The 13,664-nt window shown below is 36.9% G+C and overlaps 1 protein-coding gene across 1 annotated transcript in view; it reads left to right on the top strand.

Moving 5' to 3' along the window:
• The window catches only part of LOC106138095 (uncharacterized), a 30,761-nt gene that overhangs the window by 12,499 nt on the left and 4,598 nt on the right, over positions 1-13,664 (top strand). The window contains exons 2-4 of the mRNA XM_060952469.1: positions 4,795-4,812; positions 13,260-13,371; positions 13,528-13,626. Of these exons, the coding sequence (XP_060808452.1) occupies positions 4,795-4,812; positions 13,260-13,371; positions 13,528-13,626 (229 nt within the window). The remainder of the gene's footprint in view (positions 1-4,794; positions 4,813-13,259; positions 13,372-13,527; positions 13,627-13,664) is intronic.

The following is a 13,664-nucleotide window of genomic DNA, read 5'->3' as shown; positions in this document are numbered from 1 at the left end:
TCAAGATGGATGCATCTTTTTCAGATTAAATTCGGTCTTCGTAACCCATAGTTATTTCCCTGAGGTGTAAGCAGAAACTACATCTTTTTTAATCGACACGGTCCCTGCGTAGGTACTTATTTTCGATTCATTGTTTTAGGGTACTCTAGAGCATGTAAAAGGTACCTAGACCCGGTCAAGGTTATCCCGACCTAACTTTTGTTCGTTATTTTTTTTTTTGATAAAAAATTTGAGTGCGCTTAACCTCAGTCTGCCTGGTGGTAAGCTAAATGAGGCCTAAGGTGGTGCACGCTGTAAAAAGAACGTGTTTACATTGTTGGCATAAACACTGTCATCAACTTATAATACGTCATTTTTCTTACACGTGGATTCCCAGATTCCCAAGGATAAAAAGTACATTTGTACGCGCAAACTTGAGTTCGAAAGCTTATTATATAATCGTTAAACGAGATCCGATAAATGAACAACTTTCGTTCAACATTACGTGTTTTATGTAATTACAGCCAGATTATGTTTATTATCGGGTTGCATTGACGGAACATACTCGTAATTATAATCTTTAATGATAATATAATTTAATACAGGTATTTTGCGAAAGTGAGTTTGAAAAAATTGGGCATTATAACTTTTTAATCTATTATACTAGTGATAGCGCCGTGTGGTTAATAAAAAAAAAGAATTGGACTACTCTATCTCTTTCTTATAGATCTTACATATAAACTTGGAATTCTTCTTTTAGGCGATGGGCTAACAACTTGTCAATTCTATCATTAAGCCAAACAGCTGAACGTGGCCTATTAGTCTTTTCAAGACTGTTAGGTCTGTCCAACCCAGCAAGGGATATAGACGTGATACTCTCGTGATATCTGTTCTTTACAAAATATAAATTAATCATATTTATTTATTTGTCGAAATAATCTAAATTATTTAGCTGAAATTATAAGTTTTACAAATAGATTTGTTTTGCCTGCAAAATCAAGGAACTTTCATCCAAGAGAGAGAATTCTTACAGTGGAAAGATGTAGTCTCTACCTACCTCTCCGGGAAAGAGGCGGGTGTTTTTTTGTGTGTATATGTCCATTTACGCGAGAGAAGCCACGAGCATACTCTAGTTTTCCATAATGACCGCAGAAGATTACTCGGGCAAAAGCTTGGATATTTTCAATTAAAGTTGACGCCATTCACTGCGCGCGCGCATCCAAACCGGTACGGAACATATTCACAACCTTTCTCTCTTAGAAAACGGCCCGAAAGCCGGCCGATGACCTTGCCTCTTAGATGAGGTATTGACCTAAGAATAATATCTATAGACAGATCTTCTTCTTCGTTCTGGTGATGGTGAAGATGTGACTAACTAATAATCTTCACCTCTCTGCAAGCAGTAGGGTGCGCTCTTTGACCATGATACTGAATTGGAACAAGTTTTTACACGAAGCTACGCCCATCTGGCCTCCGCAACCTCTGCAGGGGAACCTAATCCAGTTGCTGAATGTGCAGGTTTTCTCTCGATATTTTCCCGTAACGTAAGAATAGCGTTGAGTTATAAATGTAATTTATATATAACTATAACTTCCAAAATAGTTACTGGTACATGGCCATGGTGGGATTTGAATCTGTGCCTTTATGCGCATTTCGACTTCGAGCGAATTTATTACGAGTATGATTGTGCGACTGTAAGCCTATTTCACCATAGTAGCCTCAACTAAGACTATATTTCTTGAAAAGACTGAAAGACCACTAACAGCTGTATGCTATCTGTATGTATGCATAAAAGAATCCCAATTTTAGGTATCCATGAGTAAGATGTGGAGTGTTCCTACATACATATATTTTTTTCTGAATTCTTCGACTTACTGAAAACGAGATTTGAGAGAGTTGTGCGCTAGTAAATTTGGCTTATCTACTTACTAACATTAAATAATTGAAACTGTCTCGGCTCTCGATGTAAAACAAACTTGGCAGCACGTAGCTGACATTCAAATAACTTCTAGTTACGTAACCGCATATTACCCGTGGCTTAAGGTTATTGTCCCGATGTGGTCGAGTTAAAACATAAAACGTCTGTGGTTGCAACATTACTTCCGAGAAAGGAAATAATGCATTCGCTTTAATATTTTTTTTTTAATCTGAAATGATCTTATGTTTCAAAGATTGAGGGATTTTGTTTGTAGATTGCGTAATTTTTGAATGAAAATTGCTGTTGTCCTTTTGTTGTCCAAAATGGTATAAGTCGGAAGAATAAAAGTTATTTTAAGTTTCTAGTGTTATTAACTTATTATTTTGGACATTGTACCTACAACAATAGAATATTTTTATGGATTAGGGTTTATCAAAGACATGTTACACGACAAGAGATTTTTATGAAATTAAGGTGCAGATTTTACTTAGTAGGTAGGTAATTACTGCATGCACTTACTCAAATTAGATATTTCATTTAATAGGGGGACACGCTGTAAATAAAGCTTAAGTATATTTAAACTAAGTAATAATTTCTTTTTTTATTACTTGCCAGTTTTTTCATTTATTTATTTGTTTTCATGCATCAAAGGTCCATAGATATATACATACCTTACAGACTAACATACGTAGTATGTAACTTAATCAAACTGAAGGACGCTTATTTTTTTTCGCTGTCCTTCTGATGTCGTAGATATTTTTTCAATACTTTTTTATCTTTTAATATCAACGAAGCTTCAAAACAAGACACAGGTGTGTCGCACTTTCCCTGCCGTGTGAGAACCGGTTGTGAGTTGTGACGTCACGGCGGATGTCGGCGTCTATAGATATTGGGGCTCATTTCTTCAGATCCGTGTGGTGACATAGTATAGCCGTTAATGGCAAGGGAAATGTCATTTTCGAAAACTGATACGATTGGTATTGACATTACATATTTGATCTTAACCATAGGTCGGTTCAGCGGTTTCAAAGTTATGAGTTTGAGAAATCTTGAGAGCATCCTATGAGATGGATTTATAAATAACTATAGATTTGCAGTGGGCTTTTCATAGGCTCCACGGGAATTTTCAGAAAAAAGTAGCCGCAACTCCTGAAGTTTTTGACTTTTTCCCAAATATTCAGTAGTGTTTAGTTTATTCCTAACAAATAGGTACAGAAATAAATAATTTTTTTTCATATTCTTTTTTCTTATGTAGATTCATTCTGAGCTTCAGACCTGAAAAATGGTATTTTTGAGATAAAATCTGCTCATTAGCTTGGATTCTACAATGATACAAACATACCTGACTAACAAACCTACTTTTGTATGGTCAACAACTAAACCTAATTAGTGACTCATTTTGAGAGCTATTTTTGTGCAAAACAGGTTTCGTGAAAATGAAAGTAGTTTCATTCATATACAATAACATACAATGGAGTGTTACGTCTGTCTGTGCATTATTAAGAAATAATACATGTGCTTGTTTCTCGTGTTATTCATGACATATTATATACTAAGTTTGAAACCTAAGAGAAGTTACGAATTTTTATATCAATAATTACATCATCTCATTTAGTTTCACTAACGGTTTGTTCATCTTTACGTTTAAAATGATGGAAGAATATGTATTTTTTTAAAGGGCCTGTGAAGTTTTACTTTTAAAGAAAACCTAGTACTTACGTAGGTTAGGAAAAATTTACTTAGCCAATTGCTTCGTAAACCTGCCTTCAATCATTCTCTCCACATGACCAAAAATGAAATAAAATTTTATCTTTTGGGTCTATGTCTTATAAATTATGTCACTCGCACTCACAAAATCAAATAAAAAAAAAATACATTACATATTGTTACAAGTTACATACTATTACGATTCAACCGCGATAATACTGCTCCTGCGCACGTTGAATTTGAAATTAGGTATTATATTCATATCACGTAGTTAAATACCTTCTCGGTTGATACTGAACTTGACTTATACTGTCTACTAGCTGTTACCCGCGGCTTCACCCACAGTAGAAATGAAAATAAACGTTTCCGGTTGTTAAACTTTTAAGTTTTTACACTTTTTAATTATTACAAATAAATAAAGCATACCTATTATACAATTGAGGAATTTTTCAACGATAAAAATTTGGAATTGACATTGAATAGAAATTAATGATATTGACGCAATATAATTTTAAACTATACCTATAATGCTAATTTGAATTGAATCAATTGAACAAATCGAATTGAATAAAACCAAATCATACTTACCTAATTAAATTGACAAAACCGCTTGCCGTTCCAATAATAATGTTGCTGTACCCTGCGGGGTTCATGTTGTACCCATTATTATGCCAGTGACTATTGTAGCAGTTAGAACTGAAATGTACAAAATGATATGCAATAAATGAATTGAATTAAATGAAAAATAGTTGAATTAGTTGTATTTACTTAATCGATGCTTTAGCGTCATCTATTGCAGAACTAGGGTTTGCCCGTGGCTCCGCCTGCATAAATCGAAAAATGCCGATGATTTCGGGAAATCCTCACTTAGTGCATCCCTAAACAACATACTTGGGTAACCTACATACTTAATTAAATATCTTTCTAGACCCAGCGCTTTGGCCCGTGCGTTGTTGTCAGTAATTTAGTAACGGAAGTGATTATATACTTATATAGATTTAGCGCCATATAATGGTGATTTAAAAAAAATATGTAAGCGGACCCCAGACCCCAAAGCACTATGGTCGAGGGTGGAACTGGGAATGCGGAAAGGTGAGAGAGAAGATGAGACAGAATGGTGAATACCTGGGAGAGGGCACAAGTAAGGTTATTTACGACAATTGATTAAATGTATTTATTTGTTGTTTCAGTTTCCTCGGTGGAGGACGGTAAGTATCTACTCCAGAAGAAATTCCAGGCCCATCTTTATCCCTTACAGTCTTTTTCTGCCTGGATTTAGTCCCGGTTACATCCTCACCACTCTGGAGAGAAGCTCGGTGTACACCTTTGACCAAGGACCCTGGATTGGAAGTCAGGTTTTTACACGAAGCGATTCCCATCTGACCGCTTGTAAAAAATTATTTATTTATTACCAACAACCAGACCAACAACTTGCAAACCAAATATAAAACCAGTGCGCCGTGTGGTTTCCGGCACCAAAAAAAAAAAGAATAGGACCATTCCATCTCTATCCCATGGATGTCATTAATGTCGGCTTAGGGATAGGCTTATAAGGTGAGGATTCTTCTTGTAGGCGATAGGGTAACAAATGAATCTCAATTCCATCATAATGCCAAACAGCTTAAAGTGGCCTATCAGTCTCTTCAATCTCTGTCTATATAGTCACGTTTATATGTATGTATGTATAAAACCAGGTAAGGAAACAAAGGTGTAATTGATTTTTATACCAAATCAGTATTAAACTACGCGGCTAAGTGCAGGTATAGACAAACAAACACACAAGTTTTCTTGTTTTCTCGCTAACCGTGCCACACATTGTGGGGACAGCTTTCCCATCGACCTTGTGCCACTTGCACTGCGTGTGCGCACTATGCGGCTAAGATTATCTCTTAGATACCCTCACCAAAAAATAAATCCATTTTAGGTTATCTTACAAGTATCAATAAATAAATATATACGGGACAAATTACACAGATTGAGTTAGCCTCGAAGTAAGTGCGAGACTTGTGTTACGAGATACTAACTCAACGATAATATATTTTATAATAAATACTTATATAGATAAACATCCGAGACCCAGGCCAATCAGAAAAAGTTCTTTTCTCAACATGCCCTGGCCGGGATTCGAACCCGGGACCTCTGGTGTCACAGACAAGCTTACTACCGCTGCGCCACAGAGGCCGTCCAATATTTGGGCAACACTAGTTGGAACCCTAAATAGCTTCCATGCTGGTCTGGCAGTGTCGATAACCTTCTTTATGTAGGGACGCAATAGCAACGGTTGACATGGTTTGTTTAGTTAAGAAAAAATGACAGAGATTTTATTTTATTGTCAAATATTTTTATTTTATGTCCAACAATATAGTACTTTATGATTATAACTGATTATTTCTCTCCTTTTTTCTCCTACTGTCTTCTGTAGTGAAGTGAAGTGTGTTCTACTATTCTTCCTACAGCAGCAAAGAAATAACATAGTGTTTGCCAGCCGCTTCTCTTGCCGTTCAGCTTGTGAAAGGGAAAGGCTAATATTTGGGATTTTTCTTATTTACCTTAGTGATGATACACACATCTAATCACGCCTTTATAATTTACGAGGTAGACAGGGCCTACAGTCTCTTAAAAGTGAGCTCAGCTGTTCAGCAGGACGTGAGTTCAGCTGTTTGGTTTAATGATAGAATTCAGACTCAAATAGAATTCTAATTTTATAAACCTCTCCCTTAGTCGCTTTTGCGACTACCATGGAAAAGAAATGAGACCTATTCTTGTTCCTATTGGTGCCGGGAACCACACAGCACGCTGAGGGCATAGTCTGGTATAATTTATGAAACCAACGGAAAAACCTTGTATGTGAACAATCTCCGGGAAAAGCTACTCGATTAGTGCCACATAAATAATTAAATGAGTGTCCGCTGTTGGCACTAAACTAAGAATCTTAATTGAAGGCTGTATAAAGAGGTCGAGCCGATTTACACATTCTAAGGTCTTGGTCGGTACGAGTATATTCCCGGGAATAGAAATAAATAAATATATACCTACGGGACAAATTACACAGATTGAGTTAGCCTCGAAGTAAGTTCGAGACTTGTGTAACGAGATACTAACTCAACGATACTACTCGTATATATAACAATAAAAAGAAACAATTATTTATCTAACACTTCGGGAATTCCTCTATGACTGCAATAGTGGTCTAGGCACCCCTCTTTTTGTTATCGAAGGGGAAATCCTTTTACGGACTACCCTCGGGTCTTCACCCGAGAGAGTGTGGGACTTGTGGCGACATCTCTACGCCACTCGTCACAACATCCAATCTCACAACAACTGTCAATCATCGCGAAGAAATTGACGCGCTCAGCCAATAGCAGCGAAGAATCTAAGACGCGATTTCAATGATTTCACGGATTGGAGCTATATATACAACCTCCGACACAACATCGTCGGAGCCGCGGTTCCCCAGGCATAACACCTAGCCTGGCGGAAGATCTTCCCTTTGGTGGCGGTCGAGCCGAATCATCGCTCCCGCTACAGACTCCTGGCCAGCCAGCCTACCCACTAAAACCCCTCCGTGCGCCCTTCTTGCCATTTTGAAAGCATCATGGTGACTGCACTAGTGTCTAGGCACCCCTAGACCACCAAAGGTAAAGGTTTTCCTTTACGGAGCTGTGGGTGTACGAATCGAATCGATGTAAAAGGGACTAAGGGATAGGCTTACAAACTTGGAATTCCTTTTTAGGCGTTGGGTTAGCAACCTGTCACTATTTGAATGAACGTGGCCATTCAATCTTTTCAAGACTGTAGGCTCTGTCTACCCCGCAAGGGATATAGACGTGACCATATGTATGTATGTATACGTAAAAGGGGACATTGACTGACTGATTGGCCGACATGTCCCAAACCGCAGGTTCTAGTGATTAAGATTTGGCATCAAGGTTCCTTTTATTTGGTCTAAGGGTGGCCGCACTAAGACAGGATTTCCGTTAATTCCCGCGGGAACGGTAATCGAAGGAATTAAGGTATAATTCAAATTAAATCAAATTCAAATTCTAAAATTTTATTCGTTATTATAGGATACTTCATATAGCTTAATAATGGTCAACGCACTAAAAAATTAGAGCTAAGTTCTGAATATTTGTATCGTAGTGTGTGCTAGCTGCTTCTCTTCCCGTGCAGAAAAGTCGATCAAGGGAAATACTAATAAACTTGGAATGTTTTTTTTATGAAAGTCATTATTTGAATCTCAACTCCATCATTAAACCATACTGCATAAAAGAGCCAACAGTCTTGAAAAGACTGGCTTGGCTCTGTCTTCCCCCTATATAAAGACGTGATTATAATATATGCGTGTATCGTAAAATACGTAGATTATTCGCCGAATGAACAGTCGTGACGTATGAAAGTCAAGTAAAAGTCGAAACTCATTACATTTCTGAATAATATAATTGCCTTTCTATTACTCTTGCAGTTTGTTTCTATGGCATCCATTGTATGAACAAAATTAACTTATAAATACCTTTTACAAAATTACAAATAGTGCTGAATCCAAACCGCGAGCTGGAAAGTGATGTTGAGTATACATATTTGAATCTTTATACCATCGTTAAGCCAGACAGCTTAACGTCGCCTTCCAGTGTTTTCAAGATTGTCGGCTCTATCTACCCCGTACGGGATGAGGACGTGATTATTAGTATGTATGTATTGTAGAACTAATTTCTTGCTCTGTGCAGAGTTTCCCTCAGTTATGCTTGTTTAATACTATGTAATACTTAACTTTCACTGAAACATTACCCTTTGCGGTGTCGGTCTTGTTATATTTATTGCTGGGAAGAGTAAAATAATCTTGCGAGACATTCACCTGCCTTTTTGAATGATTATCACTTCCGTAGAATAAGATATTGGTAATTACAATTATGTAATCGGTTTTGGTTTTGGTTTCCTCTCAGCAAGCTTCCACGCTGGTCTGGTAACGATGAAAAACATAGTGTGTGCCAGTTGACTCCCTTCCCGTGCAGAGTATAACGGTAAATCAAGGGAAAGGCTAGTAAACTTTGTTTGTTTGACTGTCACTATCTTAGTATCTCATTTCATCAGTTATAAGTAGGTACCTACTTACATCCTGCTGAAAGAGGCCTTTCAGTATTTTTGATACTAAATATATAAAAATCTTAAGATCAAAATATTAAAATGGATGAAATAGAATAAACGCTTACCTATGCAGGGATCGTCAAGTAGATAAGTTTTGTTTCTGCCTACCACTCCGGGCAAAAGGCATTATCATATTAGTACCTATGTTGTTAGATATTTATTTTTATTTTCCCTTACTTCCAACTTTCCTTCCTGATTTATAGCGATTAGAACATAAGAAACCTCTACAAAGCGATAATCGATTATATCCGGCGGCATAAAATCATAACTTCCCCATAAATACCTTCAAGATTGGATTGCTATAATTACGGTTGCACAATGTTATCATAACTAACTAATGTCTAAGATCGTCGGTGGTCGAACGGTTAGATTAGATGCCCGAATAAAAAATCGTTAGGTATATACGGTACGTACGGTCGCGTTCATAATTGCAGTCATAGTTCGCAAATCTTTATAGCTTGCAGTCACCGCTGTCACTCACACATTTACACAAATAACACAATAAACGTTGCTAAGCGTTGGGTAACGCGAGATATCATCAAGAAGAGGGTAGCGTAAAAAGTCGACCGCGCGGCGCTCGTCGTCCGCTTATCAAAACAGCGACACGAGACACAGCGGAGATCCATGGTGGAACAGTACGACAATAATGGCTTCATACCGACCAGAATATTTGCGGAATCGTTCGATACTTCAGTGGTTACTGTTCATCGAGTTTTGCACCGTGAATGACTGCACCACAGACAGCCATGAAGGAAGCCGTATTTATCCGAAATAAATAAGCAAAAATGTTTAGAATTTGCTCGGCAGTATTTGGATTTTGACTGGAAAAAAGCGATATTTACGGACGAAAATTCGTTTATGTCTTCGCAACACGGTACGCGTCATTTATGGCGAAGAAATGCAACTTCGTATGAAGAAAAAAATATTGTGCTAAATATGGAGTCTGTACGCATATCTGTAAATATGTGGGGCTGGATGAGTGCTGCTGGCCCTGGGGAACAGGTGTGGATAGCAGGACGCGCTACAGCTGCTCATTATGTGCAAGTGCTGCAAGAAACCATGTTACCAACTGTGCGGTGTATTTATCTGATTGATGATATAACAACAATATCATTTGTGTAAGACAACTGCCAACTGTGCATCGAGTCCATATCCGTGAAAGGTTCTGCCAGTTTATATTAAAAGTCCTAATTACTTAGATAGTATTTTAAGGACAGCTTCAATATCTTTTCTTTATGAAAACGAATAATTAAGCTGTAACCTTAATAACAGGAGATGAGTGGATGATACAATTGGTGTAATAGACTGTATGTATAGCTTTATATAATCATCAATATGTAAATAAAACTATAGGTAAACTGTTTCAATAAAATTTACTAATTTTAATTATTGAATGTTTTATTTTGCTCCCTCTTGTTTAATATTTCTAACTGATTTCCGTGTTTGAAGACACGTGTATTGTAATTCTTAGATATCAGTAAGTTAGTTAGTCAGTCAGTTATTTAGTTCAAATGGCACCTTGAAACATTAAAAATAGCCAGTAATACTAAAATAGACAAAAAAAATCTTGAATAACTTCGGAATCCAAGTAACGCTAGTAACTAGAACAAGCGAGTGTGAGCAAGCGAGATTATCTAATATATTTTAGATCTCACTTGCTCACACGAAGTAGGTAATTGCTACCCAATAACTTTCAAAGGAACCACTACCTATGTTAGGGTCGTGTGCAGAAAAACTTTCAACCTTATTGAAACGACATAAGTCTGGCAGTCGCAGACTTCCCTCTATAGGCAAAACTTATGCAAATAATGAGAGACGACGATATCTCGATCGACAATTATCGGGCCCCGTTCGGCCATCGTTGATTACCGTCTCTTTCTGTTTTGTTATGTTATATGTCATAGAATAATAAACTGTTTTACTTAGTAATCATTGGTATTAAAGACCGTATTCATTTGATGGAATATTTATTCTTTTTAAATATGCATGTGTGTGTGTATCTAGTGGAACCACAGTGCACGCTATTTTAACCCGTAAGAATTTTAAAACTATGACTGCAGATATGAACGCGATCGTACATGTGAAATACTTACTGGTGGACGAAAGTTGGCGAATCCGATCATAAAGGCCCGCTTTATTCTCGGTTCAACAATCGTTCAGTTCAGTTCAGTCGCAATGGACGAAAATATGTATTTCCCGCCAAAATTTATCCTTTTAAAAAAAATATTGTTAGTAACCATGAGAACTTCGAGATGCTAATACTTAATCCAAAACAGGTCGTCGGCTTTCTTCTAATTACCATCAGATCTACTCCACTTCCGATATTCCCAGAGAAAAATACAGTATGCATTCAATAGCATCCGACTATTTTATTCTGTCTGTGGCGTAATCATAGACAATAGATAAATGGATAGACAAAAAGCAAAGTGATGGGAAGTTGACGACTAATTGATGTTTTGTTATCGTTTAGTTTTTTAGTTAGGTTTTATGTTTTAGATACCTATAGTGATGACACAGATTAAATATTATTCTGAGGATGCAGCGGTCAAAATATATGTGTCTGAAATACATTTACACAAACATGGCATAGACCATTTATCTTTTTACCTATGCAATCTTTACGTTTTACTCTTGGCTTGACAATTCAGTATAACTTCCCCGATTTGAATAACATACGATTCAATGAACGTCGTTCATCTTGGGGTTTGCTTCCCAACATCTCCATTTGCTCAAGCTGCTTTTATTTATCGTTATAAAAGGGTTACTTCGGGTTTCATTATATTGAATAGGTAGTTATATTATGTTTCAGTATGTAACAAAATATCCTAGATCGATCGATTTTTTCTGATTCTGCCTAAAATGAACAAAATCAAATATTCAGAAGATAGGCCATTTTTACATCATTTTACAATTCGATAAATTAAATTTAAGTTATATCTAATAGATTAGTACTAGCGACCCGCCCCGGCTTCGCACGGGTGCAAAATTCGGAAAATATTATACATAAAAACCTTCCTCTTGAATTACTCTACCTGTTACAAAAAACCGGATCAAAATCCGTTGCGTCATTTTAAAGATTTAAGCATACAGACAAACAGACTAAAATAGCGACTTTGTTTTATACTATGTAGTGATTTAACAAGAAGCTACAAGCTATGAACTACCTAAGCACTTAAATCCCTTGAGGATTGCGTCCCCTTCAAGGAACAGAACGGGACGCTCTTCAAAATGGACACAGTATCCCTTAAAGGACACGAAATGCTCCCCAAAATGGACAACCTCCTCAAAGGGTGCTGATACTTCGGCCAAACGAATCGACCACTGGTAAAAGAAGATTTACCAGCTGAAGAAACTTCCAGTATTGATAATACAAACAATGATTCTTTAATAATTAATATCACAAAGAATACAATAATTGCTTTATTAAAATTTCAACATCCATGCTTTTTCTTGTCATGTCTCTATTCTATTGTAATACAACAGGGGTGCAACCCTGTTGTATTACAATAGCAAGCAATATTTTTTTTCATTTTAATAATATAAAACCAGATGTTTGTTGGACTACTAAGATTTCTCACTTTTGAGAGTAACTTTTTCTCTCATAATCTCATACTACATACTCTCAGAGATACAGATAAGACTTGTTTTGAAAATAAAGAAGAATGTGTTCATACGTACATAACTACATATAACGTAGTTAACAAATCACAATGTCTTCATCCCTTGCGGTGTAGACAGAGCCAACAGTCTTGATAGACTGACAGGCCACGTTTAGCTGTAAGGCTATTAGAATGTATTCAGTTACATTTTATTAATAATTTGGTATTTTGATAGCCACTGTATCACAAAACATTAGTTAAACTGGGATTTTAGGTGATTTCAAAGAAATCAATCAAATCAATTAGGTATTTTAAAAATAAATAAATATAATAACATTGATTATTAATTTTTTGTAGAAAAAGATCAGATAAAATCTTTCTTATCATATTGATGACTATCAACCCTAACAAGATCTACTTAGTTAATTTGCGCAGCATTGTATCGGAAGCGGCGAGAGTGTCTATCAGCGGTGTGATCGATCGTGACCCTGAACTCTGACATGGTTTTGCTTATTGAATTACTAAATCATTTCATTATTAGGTGGTTAAAATGATTTTTTTTTATGAATAGAGGGACCTTCGGTGTGACATAATATGACAATAATAAGGCAGCTTAGGAACGCGTACCACTTTTAATAATGTTGCATTATGAAGCCGCTTGGACTACCATGATTTTTTAAGATACAGTGAGAAAAAGATGAAAACTTGGTCATCATAAACATTTCTCATGCACTCACACGGTGTTGTCCGATATTGACGGTCCAACAGCAACCTTAAGGCATTGATTTTATTTAAAGGCCTATTAGGCATCGTACCCATGACCTATGTTCAGAGGCAAACCTTTCCTACTGGGCCGAACAAGCCATCAGGTATAATGTTGAGCGTTTTATGAAGTTATCTAAAATCATTTCCAGTTGGTGGGGGTATGGTGTGTGCTGCTATCCGCGGCGTGGGCAGAAGATGCTCCTCCGAGGCTCGTCAGCAAGGACAGTGACCAAGACCTGATCGCCGAAGCTAGCAATGCAGGTAATGTTCTAGATTAAATTAGCTTCTATTTCAACTAGTTCAATGTTCATTGAGCAGAACAAAACTGAAGTAATATTTAGGAACATATCTATATCAGAAAAAGCAAATACTTGCACGAAAAGAATTTAAACTTCCTGACTTTCCCGACTGTTTCAGGTGCCCAAGCCCAGAAGCGGGAAGGGGCGTTATCGAACTCTTATGGCGAACCACTGCCTCCGGACGCGTACGGTCCACCACAGGATCTTTCCAATATCAGTAAGTATAACACTTTAGCCAGATTCAGCACCTTAGCA

This window comes from Amyelois transitella, chromosome 28 (assembly GCF_032362555.1).
Source record: "Amyelois transitella isolate CPQ chromosome 28, ilAmyTran1.1, whole genome shotgun sequence".
NCBI lineage: Eukaryota > Metazoa > Arthropoda > Insecta > Lepidoptera > Pyralidae > Amyelois > Amyelois transitella.
The sequence above is the reverse complement of the archived record's forward strand: the minus strand, read 5'-3'. Positions and strand labels throughout refer to the sequence as shown.